The 18,007-nt window shown below is 42.8% G+C and overlaps 1 protein-coding gene across 1 annotated transcript in view; it reads right to left on the bottom strand.

Annotated features, from left to right (window-relative positions):
• The window catches only part of COG5 (component of oligomeric golgi complex 5), a 178,947-nt gene that overhangs the window by 2,866 nt on the left and 158,074 nt on the right, over nucleotides 1-18,007 (bottom strand). The window contains exons 19-21 of the mRNA XM_027890119.1: nucleotides 9,666-9,742; nucleotides 9,052-9,178; nucleotides 8,422-8,501 (exon numbers count right to left, since the gene is read on the bottom strand). Coding sequence (XP_027745920.1) covers nucleotides 8,422-8,501; nucleotides 9,052-9,178; nucleotides 9,666-9,742 — 284 coding nt within the window. The remainder of the gene's footprint in view (nucleotides 1-8,421; nucleotides 8,502-9,051; nucleotides 9,179-9,665; nucleotides 9,743-18,007) is intronic.

The following is an 18,007-nucleotide window of genomic DNA, read 5'->3' as shown; positions in this document are numbered from 1 at the left end:
GGAAGGCAGACGGTTGTCATGCACATCTGGTGAAGGGAGCGGGGGGCACAGGGGTTATGGGAGATGGTAACACAGAGCAACTGCAGTGTCGTGCCTATAAATACACATAAACTGCTGGAGGATTGTGGGGTGTTGAGGTAGAGCAGGACTTATGTTTGCTGCTACTCCCAAAAGATGAGCTTTTGGTGAAACACTGCATTCCCACCCGAAGAGTTCACGGACTGAAGGCAGCACTGCTCACCCATACGTGCCTGCTGGCAGCTGGAGGCAATAAGCAGTAAGTAGGCATTTAATTAGACAACGCTTAAGGAAAGCAGAAGCACTAAAGAGTGAGATTCAGCCCATGTTTCACACATACAGAGGCTCTTCCTGGAATAAGATGTTAAGAGAGGAGGGGGCAAGATCCCTGTGCGGTGCTGCAGCTCTGGGTAGGGTCAGATGAGCCCACCAAACCTGGCAAAGCAGAGGAGAAGGAAGGAGGATGCAGGGTCGCAATACGTTTGGTTGCCTGTGAGTAAAGCTATTGCTAAATCAGCAAGGGCTTGTCCCTTCCTCAATGACTCAAACCCATCCTTGTCAGAGCACTGCTGGGAATTTCCAGCAAAGTTCAGTTATTAGTAAGTGGAAGATGCTCCTGAGGCCAAGAGGCCTGTGCTCAGTTTGCTGGAGAGAGGAGTCTGAGCTTTGCGTTCCGAGAAGCAGTGACAGCAATGACAGCCCGGCCCCATGAGCCGGTCCTGGGGCTGCACCCACTCCTGCCAGCACTTCCCCTCCCCATCAAATCCAGGCACTGATCCATCAGCCTCTCAGAGCACAACAGGAGGAGCTGGGTGTCCCCTCGTGCATTCCCTGCTAATCGAGATTGACAGGGAGAGAGTGAAGCGACTGTGCAACCAAAGAACCCGAGGCAGCTTTTCTTCTAAGCACGGGATGGAAATGAAACAAGCACAGGCACAAGGAGCTGCCCACCACCCACCACAGCTCCTGACATACCCAGGCAGCAGCTGGGCTTCAGAGTCGCTCTTGGCTAAAGCCCAGGGCATATGGTCTGAGACTGAAGGGATGCAAAAGGAGGATGGACTGGATTTCTGGAGATATGAGAGCTGCAGAAGAATAAAGTGACTGAGCACCGAAACGGTACCTATTGTTGTCCTTAGTGCACTTGAGAGCTGCTCTACAGTTTTGATAACTTACTAGTGAGCTACTGCTGAGGGGTCCACACCAGGTAACAACTCACTGTGAGGAGTCACTGAATTTTTTGCAAATGAACAAACAGCAAGAGAGAAGCAATCCCTTGTTGCAGCCAGAAAGGCAGGGAAAGAATATTTATTTTTATCTAGCCAAAATAAAGCTTTTTGCACCTGGTCAGTTCCCTGCAAACCTTCAGCCTGCTCCTTCCCAATGGTCCCTGAGGAGCAGCACAGGGTCTACAGGGAAAGAAGCAACAACTAAAGAACTGCTTGCTGCATCCACAAAGTGCTTTGGGTGCAGCTCACCTCACTGTCAGCAAAGACCATCAGCATGACGAACAGCAGAGAGATTATGCACATCCGCAGGTACATTTTAAATCCCAAGATTTAAAGAGAAGAAGTAGACTGGGGGAATGGAACATCAGGAAAGCATACTTTTTACATGAACTGGCCTCTAGTGGCAATCGAAAGTGATGAGCAAACTGAGCAGCTGGTGGGAGATGGAGGCAAAGAAGGCTCAAGGATGCCATCATGAATAGGGGAGATGCTTCAGAAGAGTCAGAGGTGCTTCACATTTCCACTCAGGTCAGCAATCAAGTACTCTGGTCAGCAGTTATCAGTAAACATGTTAGATGTTAAGTTAGTTGCTACAAAGAATGGTCCCTTGTATTAACAAAACAGTTGAGAAACTCCTGTGACAGTTTTCTTACTGTAACTGGCATTCATCTTTCTAAATCTTTCCCCTTCCACTCACCAGGGTCCCTGTTTTTTCCTTTCTATACACTCCTTAAAGTTTGTTGGGCCCAAATAGTTTTTTGGAGTCATCAAAAGCTGAAAATAGAAAAAACATATTGACCTGCTTAACTTAGAAAGCTCTGACACCTCTTGGTGAAGTTGTGGGTTGGCATCATTATCCAGATGGTAACACTGCTATCCCTCTCTGACTTATCTCCTTGCTTTGAAAAAGCCCTTGAAAAAGATTACAGAGATAACCAGAGGGATGAAAGGGAGCTTTACCCTAAAAGCAGCACCCAAAACCACTCAATGTCAGCCCTTGATAATCCTTAGCCAGACTGTTATTCCCATCAGATCAAACAAGATGCAATGAGATTTAGGCTACGCTAAGTGCCAAACACCAGCGTTAGAGTCCCACTGTCACACCTTCCAGCACCTTTTACGTGTTTTTTCCTTCTCTCCTGCCCCATAAGAATCTGATTTAACTGGCAAAACCAAGTTCGTCAGTGGTAGCCCCTGTCCTCTTACAACTTAAAAATCAGCTCAAAGGAATTGTTTGGTGACCTCAGAACTGCCCAGATCCATCTCCAAGAGCTGACAGAAGTTGTCTTTGTCTCTGTGAAACAATGCAAGCAAAGCCACAGTAAAAGAGCAAGTGCAGCAGAAGGGAGCTGACAGAGTCAAACTTCAACAATATGACCTACCCAGGAGCATTTTAACTAATTCTCTTACCCACTCAAAAAAATAACCAGTAATTACTGCTCCATCAGTTCTCAGGCATTTTTCTAAAACAGACCTTGTACATATTTACACCAAAAAAGGAAAATAAAAGCTTTCTGAATACTCTAATTGCATTCACTATTTTCCTGTGTCCCACAATTGCATGTCCAATAAAAGCATTTAAACACTCTGAAGCTGAATGTTAAAAAGCCATTCACTATCAGTAACTTTACCTGAAGCACCGAAAGAACAGTGTTTTCAGCAAAGTGAACTGGCCTAGGGTGCTCCCTGCTCCCATATGGGCAGGTGTAGGAAAGCTGAAGGGCCTCACACTGAGTGGGAGGATGAAAATCTGCTGCAGCTGCTGAAGGCTGGGAGTGAAGAGGCAGTGCAGTCACCTGAAGCTCCACACCCTTCCTGGTGACAAGGGAACCACTGTCAAGCTCAGGAAAATCTTTTGCATTGGCTGCCTGTGTTAGTGGCACCAAGGTGGAAGGCCAGGAAGCCTGTCCACCCTGTTAGGAACAACATCCTGGTAACAAAAGGTCCAGGTAACAAAATGTCCAGGTAATAAAATGGCACAAATCACAAATCCAGGGTGAAAGGATGTTTGGAGTCCAGAGAATAATGGTGAGGTTGCTCCAGAGTGAGAGGGAGGAATGGGCTGGGAGGGGTAACTGAAGACAGCAATGGTCAAAAGAGTATACATGATTCCAGAAGTTCATTTGGGATGGGAGTTTTGTTTCTCTGAAGACACTTACCAAGTCTTAAGGGTGGGATTTCGGGACTGCAACACAGAGGAGTATCGAAAGGGCAGGAAGTTGCTTATGGCAAAGCAAGATGGGCCAGCTGAGCTGGGCAACTTGGAACAGTACACATCACCGGAGGTGTTGAAATGCCTACCTGACTGTACCTCATTGGGGGAGATAAATGAGTTTAAAGGCTTTAACACTTGAAATGCAGAATTTACAATGAAATTTTTGTAAACTTAACCACTCCTAGCTCAAACAAGCTGTTGTAAACATGCTGGCAGTACAGAATTCAATTCAGATGCATCAGTTTAGCATTAAAATCTTGTCTTTAAAAAGGTAGGCTCACTCCTGCAGAGGACACTGTAAAAACACCAGTGCCTGAGTAGCTGTGGAAAAATAAACATCACCATGGGTGAAAGCAGTATCATCAGGTCTCCAGCACAGAAGAGATCACAGCTGTTGTCATATAAAAAGATGTAATTTATAGTTCTATTATCGATGTTTAAGATGGAAGAAACCCTGTTTATGTAATATACAAAACATACTCTTGAAGGGATTAGACTAAATAATGCCCTAAATTCAGCATCTTCCAGTCTAATAAAGGACATAAAACCTGTTCAGCAATCTGTTTCTATTTTAAAAGACAAGCTATGGTATACATTACAAATATTGTTTGTAAAAGAGCCACAGAAAGAGGGTTGGTGGGATGTTCTGCATATATTAATGCTTCATTAAAAATGCCATAAGAAGTAAGAAAAAAAAAAACAACCTAAGTTTAAGATGCCCTCCCACATAAGGAAAAGGATTTTAAAGCACTTATTAAATTACTTCACTTGCATGAGCAAAACCATGAGCTTTCTTGGAAATCAGGACAAGCTGATTATATAAGACCCAGATAGTTCTTCTTTAAAATGTTATTTCAACCCATGAAGATTTATATCTACAGTTAAAAGGGGGGAAAAAAGTACGATTTGTGTTGTGGCTCTTAAGGGGTCTTAATGCATATAATTTAGAATTACTTTCATTAATTAATTTTGTATGGCATGGTGAATACTAACGCTGCCCTCCTGGGCTCTGCCTCAGTCAAATAGAGCCTGATTTATACTGGGAGCTTTGGAGGAGGCAGGGATCATCTTCCTGCCCAGCAGAGGGGTAGTAACCCTGTGCATTCCTGTCCTGAACCATCAGCAGAGCAGCTGAACACCAGGGCCAGACTTTTCTTTAATACTTTGTTAAAAGTCCGTTTGCTCTGCAAACTTCAGGGCAGAGCAGAAAACGGGTAATACGCTGTGTAAGAGCACGTCTGCCTGACACCAGGTCTATTTAATCCAGTGTTATAAAAATTACTGTAAAAATGGACAGTAAAATCTCCAACAGCATCACCTGTAGGACAACAGACCGGCAGGGAGCATCTCCGGGTTACTCCAGAGTGCATGATAAAGAGATCAAAGGACCGTGCGCTGACAGACAAGCCTCAGAGCCGCCGAGGGTTTTTGATGAATGGTCTGGTGCTGGCCCGGGGCGCTCGGAGGCGCCAGCAGGCTCGGCCAGCCCGCCTGGCCGCTCTCGCTCGGTGTGAGCCGAGCACTGACCCAGCGCGGCTCTGCTGCTCGTGGCGAAGCTGTCGGGATGCTGCGCCCGCCGGGACTGCACCGAGTGCACAGATGGGGCTGTCGTGGTGGCCCACGAGCTGGCACTTGTCCCTGCCCCTGGCTGGTTAGTGGTCAGAGCCACTCTCCAGACCAGGACATCAGCTCATTATGAAAATGAACCCTTCACTGGGACTGCCTTTCTACTCTGCTCCAGCAAGGGTGAGCTTCAGTAAGGGGACTTAACCCACACTATAATGGTAAAGGTAAGAAAGTGGCTCTTGAATGGATAAACTATCCTTTAGGCTGGCTCAAATCCTGCCATGTCTAATAGGGTTTCTTTTATGGAAGAAAGATTGAATTTTCAAGCTTAATTTAAAAAGAAGAAAATGCCCTGGCCACTTAGAGAAGTACTTCTTTCAACACAATCCCTGCTCAGGTAGGATGCCTGCAGCAGGGTCATCTCACCTAACTTTAAGTGTCTGCAGGGCATCTGGCTGCCAGAGAGAACTCCTGTGTCCCAGCCCTCACTCCCTTCACTGAACAGAGAAAATGGAGCTTTCAGGACACAATGCAACTGACCTATTTTAGGTACCTGCTTCAGGATGAGATGAATCAGCCCCAGCAGCGCCTGTTTCTCTCTGCTGACCATAAAGGGAGTCTAGCAAATATTCCTCTGGCCAGGTAAATCCCACCCTTTGTGCTGGGTACAAGCAGAAAGAAACGCACAAAAACGCTCAGAATGGTACTAATTCATACCATTCACACCATGTTGCAAGTGAAGCATTTAAGACCCACAGAGCGGAAGAAGCACTCCAATTAGCTTTAATAGGAAGCTGTAAGGATCCTGGTAACACAAGTAAATTAATATCTAAGCAGCAGGTCCCTAGAGTAATTGCACAGTTGTTACAAAGGGAAGTTGCAGAAAATTACCATTTGCAAGGTTGCAGCAAACATGAGATAACATCTTGATGTAGTGCAGTGCAGGAATCCGAAGGCCCCAAACATCTGAAGTTCAATTAGCACAGCTGAACTACAGGCAGAAAAATCTTGAAAAGGGTGGCTGATAAAAGAGCAAGACTCCTGTAGTTCAATTTAGGTTCATATGAGACACACAAAGAACAGGCTCAGAAGTCTCCCAACAGAGTATTAAAGAAAATATGAGTGAGATATGGTCATACCCATACTGACGTTTGCCTGCCTGTCTTACATACGGATAACTGGCCTGTTTAGAAATGCCTTACAGGCATGAGAGGAGACAGTGAAAAGGAGAGTGCACACAGCAGTGCCTACAGAGGTGACTGGTGTCTGCAGAGGAGAACCATCCCTTCCCTCATTGCATCCCAGTGCTGGCCAGCCCCAGATCCTTGCTCCCAGACTGCAGTGCTACAGGAGCTGCCAACTAAAACACCCTAGGGATGAGTCTGCTGGACAAACCCAGTGCAGTTAATTCACGTGGCTCAACTGAGCTGCAGGAGTGGAGGCAGCAAGAGCTGAGCTGCAGATGGATGGAGCAGCAGTCAAGCATGGGCAGTGACAAACAGCCTAGCTCTGGCACAGCAAGAAGAGGGAAGAGCCACTGGAGGCCTTTGCGAAGGGAGGTCTTCAGAGCTGCCCTCTCCATGCCCTGGGACAAAAGATGTCCAAGCAGTGTCTGAGCACTCCACAGTGCAAAGCAAAGGAGCCACGGCCTCACTGCAAAACGCTCAGGTGATATAACCTGGCCAAGTGATAACCTTGTAGCAGCACATTATTGATATTACAAAGTTAAAATATTTTAATAGTGGTATCTCGTGCAAAATGAAAAAAGGATTCAATGAAAGGATTGAAAGGAAAAACTTAAGTATTCCAGTATTCATTGCTCGGTCTAAAGGATGTCACTGTCTCTGCCTAAAACCATTGTCCCAAGGTTTGTCCCTTAATACCTCCATGGTCACAGAAATTTATCAATGTCTGAACATGACCACCAGCAAACCCATTAACTGAATCAGTCTGGATGAAATTTAATTGCAAGCAAAGACAAAAATCTGCGGCAATTTAAGGATGGCATTTTCGAATTTGTGAAAAAGGATTGAAGAGAACAAAATCTCATCAGTTCTCAAATGATTTGCATTTTTGGCTTTCTGCAATATATCTGAAACTCAACATTTCCAATTTTGTCAGTACTATCAGGACAGAAATTACAATCAAAATATTCATAACTAATTACATATACAGCTCTATCAGCCCTGTACCTATTACCTATGCCCCTGTATTTCAAGGTGTCATGGCTGGAGATTCAAGGAAACCTAGTTTTGGAGACAAACTAGACTAACAACATGTATGGTTTTCAAAAAAAACACGTATGAAGAGACACCGTTTATATTCTATTATTTCAGAAATAAATCTACAAACACCTACTGGTGATCAACCAGTATTTCCTTAACTGGCCCAATCTCTGCATGGGACTGTACGGTGCTATCATCTTCAGGAACAGTAAATATTTATAGCAGACTCCTCTTGGCTGCTTCAGAAGTGTGGACAGTTAACGGTTGACTTTCTCAGGCACAACCATTGCTGGCTGGAACTTAAAAGTCAGCTTCTATCACTTCAGCAAAAGCTGGCAACATCCACGCACAAAAGTTCAAGGACAGAGCTGGCTCCCAGGCCAGATGGAGCCTGGTGCAGCTACGTGTGACAGCCTTTCCCATCCCACTGGAGTGGGTGACGCTGAGGTCACTGAGAAGGTGGCTGGAAAATTTAGGGCATTAGGAGCCAAATGATCACCTGAGCCTTGAATCCTGAGGATCCCCAGGCTGGTTCTGCTCACATTCATACAACTCATCTGTTCTCTCTAACATACTTCAAAAATCTGCTTGTTTTTAAAAACAAGACTCTTCTAACTTTCCCTAACATTTTAAGATGTAAAATAGTATTTAGCTATAAAGCAAGATTTTAAAAATCTGATGTAATTGTCACTTCCCTGTGAATCACGGGCTGATTTCCTGAAGAGTAACATTACAGGGGTGTAAAGGGTCTCCCATTTTTAGATTTCTACCTACATTTACACTGGTTAAGCTTTCAAAGCTTCTCCTTCCTTATACAGAAGAGAGGACAGCTGCACTCTTGACTTTCCAATAGTTAGAGAGGGAGGCAGTTTTGCTAAAACGCAGGATTAATTTAAACCTTCATTGTGCCTGGCTTCCTTCTTTTGCAAGAGGAGTATGTGCTCTTTATGAAAGCACTGAAGGGCTTGGGTATGGGAGGGTGGAGGGGAAAGTTCAGTTTACATATTCTGCCATTTTGCAACTCATCCCACGAGTAGAAAGAGGGTAATGGTATTTATGATACATCTCCTGAGGCACATTTTTTTACTTTTCAAGACCAGTCTTAGTGTGCAGATAAGTTACTCCTCCATCATCATAAATGCAGAGAAGAAAGAAGCATGATTCTTACCGTATGAGAGCGAGCCTGTCTTTTTCAGATGGATGATCATCGAGCCACTGGGAGTAACGTGCAATGGACCACTCAGCCCTCTGACACAGAGAAACACAAACACCAATTACACACAAATGTGAAAAAGGAAACAGATACACCAATTTCAGAATCAAAGATGACATAAATGAAGGCCACATGAGGCTCTCTTAATACTGCAGTGATGCAAAATGAGTTAAGGAATCAGAGACAATTAACAGAAATAGCCCAGTATATTATCTGGGAGCTCAGAAGTGATCTCCTACATCAGCTGATGGCCCATTTCTGACAGGGGTTTTTATCTAGATTTCCTGCATCTTACACGAGTAGGATCTGGGCAATTTGCAGTCTGGGAAAAGATCTGCAATTTCTTCTGTGAGCTGACAGAACGGTAAATAATTGAGAGTATATTTAATATCAGGTTAACATATTCCTACTGTTAATAATAAAAATATTAAGTCAATGGCCATAACACATTTGCCACAATAAAAACACCCACAAATCATATAAAATATGGACTTAAATAATTTTTAAGTAAAACAGCTTGGGCAAACTACAATGCTCATTTCTCCTTAGGGCATCTGAAAAGGAAAGACAGGTTGATCCTATTACCTGGAAGGGTGATTTTAACTCTGGTGGTGCTCTTGTAAATAAGAACTGAAGAATAATGCTGAATGGAATAACCTCTCCCAGAGCTGGGCTACTGGCAATATGCTCACTGGTCTGGAACAGCAGTGGTCTGGAAAAATGTAACAATATACTCGTGAAAGGAAGAAAAAGCTTATCTTATGCATTAGAAAAATGCCTCTATGTGGTGGCAATATTGCGTTAGAATTGAATCATCTAATTTTTTGCCACTACTCTGCATCTTAGGTTTCCAACACAGGTCCAGTTTGCAAAAATTTACAGCAGTTGCCAGTTGTAATTAATCAACACAGGACTATAAATTTTATATTTCAGTGAAAACATTTAAGGTAACTATAGAACTCACTGTCATACAGAAGATGTACTGAAAGCAACACAAAAAAGTACAATTTGGCCAACATTTGCATGACAAAGATTGTTAAATCATAGTTATACTCTGTATAAAATTGAAAAAAGAACTTTAATCTATTTCTAATTTGCAGGTGGGTGTTACCAAAAAAGCTCTCAGTTCAGTCAGAACTAACACGAGGTAATAAATCAGTTCAGAAACGCAGTTTAGTCATACTGCGACTGCAACTCACCTGAACGACCTCAGCTGTCTGTAAGATTTTCCCAGGTCAGAGACTCGCCGACACAGCGGTGCTACTGCTAACTCCATCTGCAAAAACAAACATTTCAATTTTAATTAGATTCTCCCCAAACATAAAGCTTGGTGCTGAAGTAGCTTGCCTTTGACCAGTAATCCAAACTTGCGGACCAAGTCAGTGACTTCTTCCTGGTGGTTGAATTAAGACAAGGAGCTCTTTTCCTTTCAATACTATGTTGTGCAAGCCAAGACTTTTGCCTTATTCTTGGCAACACAGGAAGCATTTAATGAAAAACGACAGTGTCAGTCTCTGGATGAGAACAGAAAGAGTCTCACGAGCTTTCTGAGACTGAAGCTTTGTTTCTTGCAACAAGTATATTTTGCTGGTGATGAGTTTCCTGCTGAAGCACTTATGTCAATACCCCAAAAATCTGACCACAGCTGTGGGAAGAAAGCAACTCTAGCCAGGTCTCCACAAACCAGTGCTAAAGCAGTTAAACTGCAGACCCATTTCAGCTGGGCACTCTTTCCTTTGGTGAAGGACAAGGTTAAAAGGATTCCTTCTTGAAAGAAATTGAAGAAGGCCCCAAATTTTGGGACAAAAAGCCTACGCAGATTAAATAGAAGGCAGCTTGGACCTATTACCACAGGATCATATGGAAAGAATAACAGCATTATTTTCATACTTATTTTCATATTGTTCGGTTTCTGAGTTACAGCACCCATCTTTAAAAACAAACAAGTTTAAAACACTTCCTGTTTTTTAAGCACTGGAGTTCTCCTGCTCTTTTGAACAAGAGCCAGGCTCTGCTTGGGTTTTTACATCTAAATTCTGTCACAGGCTCTTCATTAACAGTGAAGACACAGAAGTGAGAAAGAACAACTTCCCTTCTGGATCCCAGACTGAACATAACAATTACACAGCAAAATTTCAGTTAATGTGCACACCAATAAAAACAACCCCACTCAAAAAACCTGACAGGTACTTTCAGACAGATATGGATTAAGTCTTTATTTTTTGCATTCCTTAAGTGTCAGGCAAGTGAAGGATCAAGCTTTATGCTCCGCGTACGTTTTTTAAAAACCTCAACTTGAAAGACTATTCAGTCTTTGATTTACACATAATGCACAATTAAACTAAGTTTCAAAGGATGACAGCTAAAATAAGTAACAAGATCAAAACCACCGTACAATGAGTTTCCCATTTAAGTAATATTGCTGAACGAGTTTCAAAGTGTTTGTGATATGACACTATTTACAGTGAAGCCTTTAATATTACTATATTATTCTTTCCAGCTGCCGAATTTCCTCAGAGCTGCTTGCTGGGCCGCCAGCTTCACCAAGAGCATCTTGGGATTCCAGCATAAACGAGAAACACAGTGTAGTGAACTGTGATGCCATTGTTCATCTATACCCCCAAAAAATTAAATTAGCAATTAATGCAAATCAAGGCCATATATTTCAGACACCCATATCTAAAAGCAGGTGACAGGATGGGAGTCATCTCACCTACTTCTCAACATCTACAGGTTCTCTTCATACTCACTGGAGAGAAACAGCCACTCTTGCGGAGTAATGCACCTGTCCACAAGGTAGACACCTTGTGTCCACAAGGTGGTTCATGTTGTAGGAGTATCCACCTACACAAAATTCAGTCAGTCAAAGCTGGGAAACCCGAGCACCTCAGCTTCCTCTGCAGACCTGGAGAGGTTGGTGCCTTTGGAAGGCAATGGGGAATGTCCCAGAGAGCTATCCCAGGGGCTGTACAGAGCCACTGCCTGAGCCCAGAGCCCTCGGAGCACATGACCCTCATCAAGCACTTCCAGGACACTTGAAATCTGTAGGAACTCACAGGAGCAGAAAGTGAATAAAAATCCAGGAAGCAGAAATAATGTTCCACTCTGGGTAACAGCACAGCTTCCTCCTGCCTGCTGCCCTCCTGGTCCGTAGATCTTCAGGCTATGAACAGGCCTCTCTTCTACAGCCAGCTGGGAACCCTGACCCATCCCCCTCAGAGCCTGCAGGTGCAAGGGGTACCCATTCCTTGGGCTGCAGAGCACATACAACCCAGTTCTGCAGCTCCTGAGCAGGCACGCTGTCCACCAGACTGTGCCCAAGGCAGGGGGGAAGTCAACATTCCTGTGCCTGAGAAGCCAACAGGTGCTGTGCCGTGCGCTGAATCCAAGGGAGCGAGGCAGAGGGCACAAACCCAGGAAAGGCAGGTTCTTCCTGGGGATTGCTGCAGGGAGGTGCTCCAACTCCAGACTGCCATGAAGCTTACAAGTTAAGTGTGTCGCTCCCCCAAGTCCCCCAGGACATTTCTGAGCACAGATGGGAGCCACGAGGCTGGTCTGCCACACAGAATCGGGAGGAGATAATCAGGGAGCCAAAAGGAGGAGATAATTAAGTATGCTTTGCTGCATCATGATACAAGAACCCTACAGACCCTGAAAACCAAATGGGAGTGAGACTCTGATTTCTCCGGAGCTTCTTTTCAGGCATCAGTATTGGCTGGGGGCAGCTGGAAGTAACTGATATCCTGCAGGAGCTGATGTCCCAGCTCTGGTGGGAGCTCTGGGCTTGTAGCTGTGAGGGACCAGGGAGAACATAATTCCTTTAGGTTCCTTAAAGACTCTGATAACAGGCAACAAACTGCCAGTCTGACTTGTGGAAACAGAGATGTGTGGATCAAACTGTACTCATGAGGGGAAGAAACAGCAGCACAGCAAAAATATAATTTTGCTTAATAAGTTTTAAAAGATTGTTTCAGTTCTGAAACATAATATGAAGCAATGAGGTCTAAGTGAAACTTTCTACAGTTTAACCAATTCCTTATTAAAACAAATTTAAATGAGTTCTCTTGAATATACTTTGCTGTTTCCATAAATTTTTAGTCTTAAGTACTAAAGAAGAAAATTTACCTTGGAAAATTCTATTACTTCATCTTCAACCTTTATTAACTCTAGGAAATTATTAGCACTGCTAGAACTAAATAGATTTAATGGCAGCAGATGGTTGATTCGTGAAGTACTAGTTGCCAAAGAAAAATACTGTTTTTAAGCTTTGCCACATACTATACTATCTCAAATTGACTCATGAAGAGTGGGAATGAGTGAAAACTAATGTGGTAAAAATGTACAGAAACCACAGAAACTCTTTCTTTAATTTACAATACTAGTCTGCTACGTGTTATAACCCAATTCCTCCAATAAAAAGTGTAATACACATAATAACTGAGATTGTTTTCTTTGCTTTCATTTTAGGTGTTTGTCTCAGCCAGTGACGCAGTGAGATGCTACAGCATCCTTCTGCTGTTACATTCATTTCTGCAGGCCGAGGAGCGGGGTTTTGTGTCTCTGCTGAGCATCATGCCAGCGATGGCAGCAAGTGCTGGGGAGGAACCATTCGGCTGGAACAGCTGCTGTTTTTAAGGCGCTGGAATCGGGCGGTGGATTGAGCGTACTTCACTTCTGGGTTTTGCTACCTGTCATCACCTGAAATGGCATCAACTGTTGATTCATGCAACATGTTTGTACTGTAGCAGCTCTTGCTATGATACACAGCTATAGTTTCCAAAGCATGTTGGTGAGCTTTTACAGGTTGGGTGATGGTTTTGGCTGTCGGCAAGCCAGTACTTGCATTATGTGCGCAAGGCCTTTCACACAGCCATGACCTGTGGAACTTACATATAAAAGGGTAAGGCAGTATTTTTTTGTTTCTTTTCCAAATTTCCCTTCCAGAACTGCAAATTTGAAAATTCAGATATCCAGGTTAGATTCAGTGATAAATCGGGTGTCCAAGCAGTAATTTGCAACCGCAGAGGCTTGACGTGAGATAATCATTAACACAGGATCCAAGGGAAGCAGTAGGAGATGTACACACTTGCCAAAAGGAAGCAGCAGATAGAACAGAAGAAGGCCCAAAGACTCATTTCTTCTAACTTTGTTCAAAACCCATTTCTTCTATTCATGTTACTTTGCTATGCTTTGCAGAACACAGTGGCAGACTCCTGCCCAACATATGCTTCCTCTCAATGGCTCTTGCTCTCTAAGCCCAAAAAGGCTATATTATCTTCTCTTTTCACATGACCTTGCCATAGCCCATGGCTAGGTGGTCAATTATCTGTTGAACTATTCACTGGATGGCCATATTGTAAAAAATACATCACATGCCTGGCTTCTCTAATTGGATTATGTTCAGCAACTCAAGGGTGAAGTTAATACGCAGTCTAGATACAGATAATGCATATATATTGAAGAGTGCTTTGAAAAACTCCATAGTGAAGTTATTGTTTAGAGCCTATTGTGGTATTTTCAAGATCTCTCATTACTAAACAGCTGTTTTTTCAGCTGGAAAATCTTAACATTAAATTTTTAGCAATTGCATTTCCTCCTGGTCAAGATGAATTCCAAGTTTTTAAATGTTAACTCAAAATGCTTTTTTCTAGCCATTCAACAGAACAGAATGCTTTAACAAGCAAGGGAGCAGAAGAGCCTTGAACTATTATATGAAAGAAGCTGGCCTTGAAGGGAAGTGGAATTTGATTTCTCCCCAGTGCAGCAATTCCACAACGGTTGATGCTTAAGTAAATCCTTCAGCTGTAACACCTCTAAAATAACACACAACAGAAAGTAATTCCCTCTTTCCAGGAAGATAATTAGCATTAAACATTAAATGCATTTTAGGTTTAGTAGTTTCTGTCCTTATGACTGCAACTGTGATTACAGCATCCTGCTGCTTTCACTTCTCTATAAGAAACTAAAAAGGAAATTTTTTATGAAAAATGAGAAAAAGCACTTTTATACTTTTATCATCATGTTTGATCAAATGAGCAACTCTGTTTACATTTTTGAAAACCCAAATGCCTAATATTCTTGATACTTTTTAATGCCACATTGAATCAGGAAACCACATTCTGACCATAGGCTAACCAGCAGATAGAAACATTTCTTCTACACTAGAACTTAACATTGTCAAATTCTACCACAAAAACATTTTTCGAGGAAAATTCAATAAACCCCAAACATTTTGCAGTAATTTTTTGAGAAAGGCTTGAAGAATTGGTGGCAGTGTTAACTATATCCCACCAAAACTGGTTGAACACAGTACTTGAACAATGCCAAAAAACCCCAACTGTAAATCACACCTAGATAAGAAATACTGGAAAGCATAAGCAGAAAAGTATTACCTCAAAAAAGACCAATAAATAAAAATAGTTCACTCTACAAGGCTGAAAATAATCAGTCATGGCATGAGACGGGGTTCTTAGCACAGACAGTGGCTCCTGCCTTATATGTCGCTCCAAAATAGATGGGAAATCATGTCATGCCTTCATGCCATGAAGCATAATGATTAATTTGTCTTTGCAATTACTAGACTATTTTATTTCAATGCAGTTGTGATTTGTATTTGCTAGTAATAAACAGCTATTTTCCTGTATCAGCTTACAAACTCTGCGCAGCAGACGACTAATTTCCATGCCAAATACTACTGTAGATTCCTCACTTCTTCTAAATAAATTCCTCAAGTGATTGTGCTTATACTTCATTCTTTGCTGCATTGTCCAGCACTTCCATTGGGTTCTAGGAAGGCCTGAACTACAAGCCACAAGCCCAGAGTATGCCTAAGTGCTGTAACAATTCTGAATACCAAGCAAGTTAGAAGGTCCTCTGGGAAAGAACTGGTACTCCCCAGAAACAGAAATGTTGAAAACCATCAGGGCTTGCTGGCTTGCTTACCTCCAGGAGAACATTTGTTTCAGTCTGACTAGTAGTGAATTAAAAAGTGAAATTTGGTATTAATTATGTGAATACTGAATTCTGGGCACCTTAACAATACAAAACCAAATAAAGCAAACTGATTCAGGAACACAGAGGGGTGAACCGAAAAGAAATCTTGTGCAACAGCCTGCATAAAAACTGAGAGCATGTAAAGAGGTGAACTCAGCCTGTCGACTGGAAATATTTCAAACGAGGCTCCCAAGGAACCGTAGCACCGTACACGATAAAAACCTTGCGGTGCTGCACACATTTCCCAGGGCTTGCAACGCTCCCGTGTTCCCTTAAGCACTCATTTACAAGAAACCATATTCATGATATTCAGGCATATTTCAAGCCTATCATAGCTGTGTTTACAGCTGCCACACTAGCACACACCTAGTCTCACTGCTCAAAACTCTGTAATGCAGAGGACAGCCAAATGCAATACTGACACTGAAACGGGGTAAGGCAGAATTCAACAGAGCTACAGCAGGAATTCCAAAGTAGCTGAGGCTCCCTGAAGAAAACTGGCTGTTATGCACCTCACCAAGCCCAGTTCTGAATGAAGAGAACTTGAAATCTGTTTTCTCCCTTCTGTGTAGACACCTGTTATTTTGAGGCAATTTATCAGTAAAACACATTTCCAGTGCAAAAATTTTCAAATCTGACTCTTAGCCAAAGCTATTCTGCTGAGTATAAGGCAGCTGTAACTCTGATTGCCCTGAAAGAAATGTGCAAAAGCACATGAGATACCCAAAATCTGACGCAATCCAAGATTATTTGACTTACTGCATGTATGTTAATAACAGAACCTCAAATTAACCGAAACTTCTGGACAGATTTCTGCCCAGGTCTTTTGTTTCCAAGCAACCCCAAGTACCAAAAGGGGTTTTAGATCTCAAAAAGTCAGTTCTGAGCAGGAACATGTAACCCTTTTTGAGCAGAGAAAATTCAAAATAACTCTACAAGACAGAATAAAAGTTAAAACAGTTTATAAACAAACCACGGCCTTCACACAATGCCTTTCCAGGCAGGTCCTTCCCTCTGGGTTCCTCTGGAAATGACAAGAGCCCTGCACACACAGCATTTATGGCCATTTGGAAAAATTTATACTTCCCATCAAGCCAGCAGCCCAGCTAAATACCCGCTCTCCGCTCTCCTCAGCCCAGAGCAGCAGCAACCTCCCCTAGTCCTGACCAGCATTACAGCTGCATTTAGGCAAGTGTGCCCACAACTCCTGTCTGGGTCAGAGCAACAACCTTCCTGTGGGGCTACCAGGAGCTGGGGTCATGGGCCCGTGCCCAAAACCCACCATTTTTTTGGGAGGAGCACATGCATCACAGAAAACATGGATATAAGGCAGCTTCCACAAGCAAAATGTTCCAGTCCTTTTTCTGCTATGCCAAGCACCAGGATACAGTGCCCAGGCCATTCTGAACACTACAAGCCCCGTGCAGCCCGGCACACCCTGAGGAGCTCTGTGCAGAGAGGTTCAAGGGTGCAGAGTGAGCACTGAGCTGGCTGTACGGGGCTGGTTGGACACAGACATATTTCTTGTCTTAAGCCCATTTTTAAACAAGCCAAGAATATGGTGCAACGTGAAGATAAGGAAAACACAAAGCAGCCCCCAGATGAAGCAATAGTTGAAGGCAGGAGACAAGAATTAATTCAAACCCTTTTTTTTTTTGATTCCATAGTACAAAAGAAATCCCATCTTTACACAGTTGTCCATCCAGGAGTTATACTCAGCACAGTGGGAAGACCATGCAAATTTGTCTGCATTCAGATGAAAACATACCTTTGTTTTTCACTTAAAAGGCAGCCTATCTCAGAACGAGAAAAATCAGTGTTTAAAAAATGATAAACAAGCAATATTTTTAGATTATAACAGCTGCTTAGATCAGATGCTCTTACTGTAGAACCAGGGGAAGATATTTCCCAAATTTATATGACTTACTTTAGTTAAAATTAGTATAAATAGCATAAATTACAAAAATTATCTCTATTCCTTCCACACGAAAAGTCAAGCGTCCTCTTCTTTTCTTCCAATTTTATGCCATTGTCTTCAAAACAGAGAAGACAATGGAACCTTCTCACTGAAAGCAATTGAGAACTTCCCCTTAATTTCTCGGGTTAAAGGCTGATTTGCTACTTTTGAGTAATGAATAAAAAAATTTTACTCGGGAGCGTGTAACTCACAGGCAAATGATACAAAGAAGCCACAAGCAAGAGTGGAGGTGGCAGCAATTTTTCCCTCCCTGCCTTCCTCTCCTACCTCACTTACCTACCAGCCAAAAGCAGCACTCAGTATGCAGACAGCTGGTGCTAATTCCCTTTTCCATTTGGATAATAATAACCAGCACCCTCAGCTTAATCTAGTGGATGCCTGATTCTCTGGCAAGTTAACCACGCAGCGTTACTAATTAAATTTTAATATAGTAGATAACACAGACAGGGAGTGGATATGAATCTGGCAATTTCTTTTGCGTTTTAGTCCAGTGTAGGAGTTAGGTAAAGCTGAGAGGCAGGTAAGTCCACCAGACCATGAAGAGAATTCCACAAGAAAACTGCCCTTCTG

This window comes from Empidonax traillii, unplaced genomic scaffold, assembly GCF_003031625.1.
Source record: "Empidonax traillii isolate 1590-97213 ecotype Southwest subspecies unplaced genomic scaffold, ASM303162v1 scaffold277:size2070623, whole genome shotgun sequence".
In the NCBI taxonomy this organism is placed as follows: domain Eukaryota; kingdom Metazoa; phylum Chordata; class Aves; order Passeriformes; family Tyrannidae; genus Empidonax; species Empidonax traillii.
This window is presented reverse-complemented; position numbering and strand designations above follow the sequence as displayed.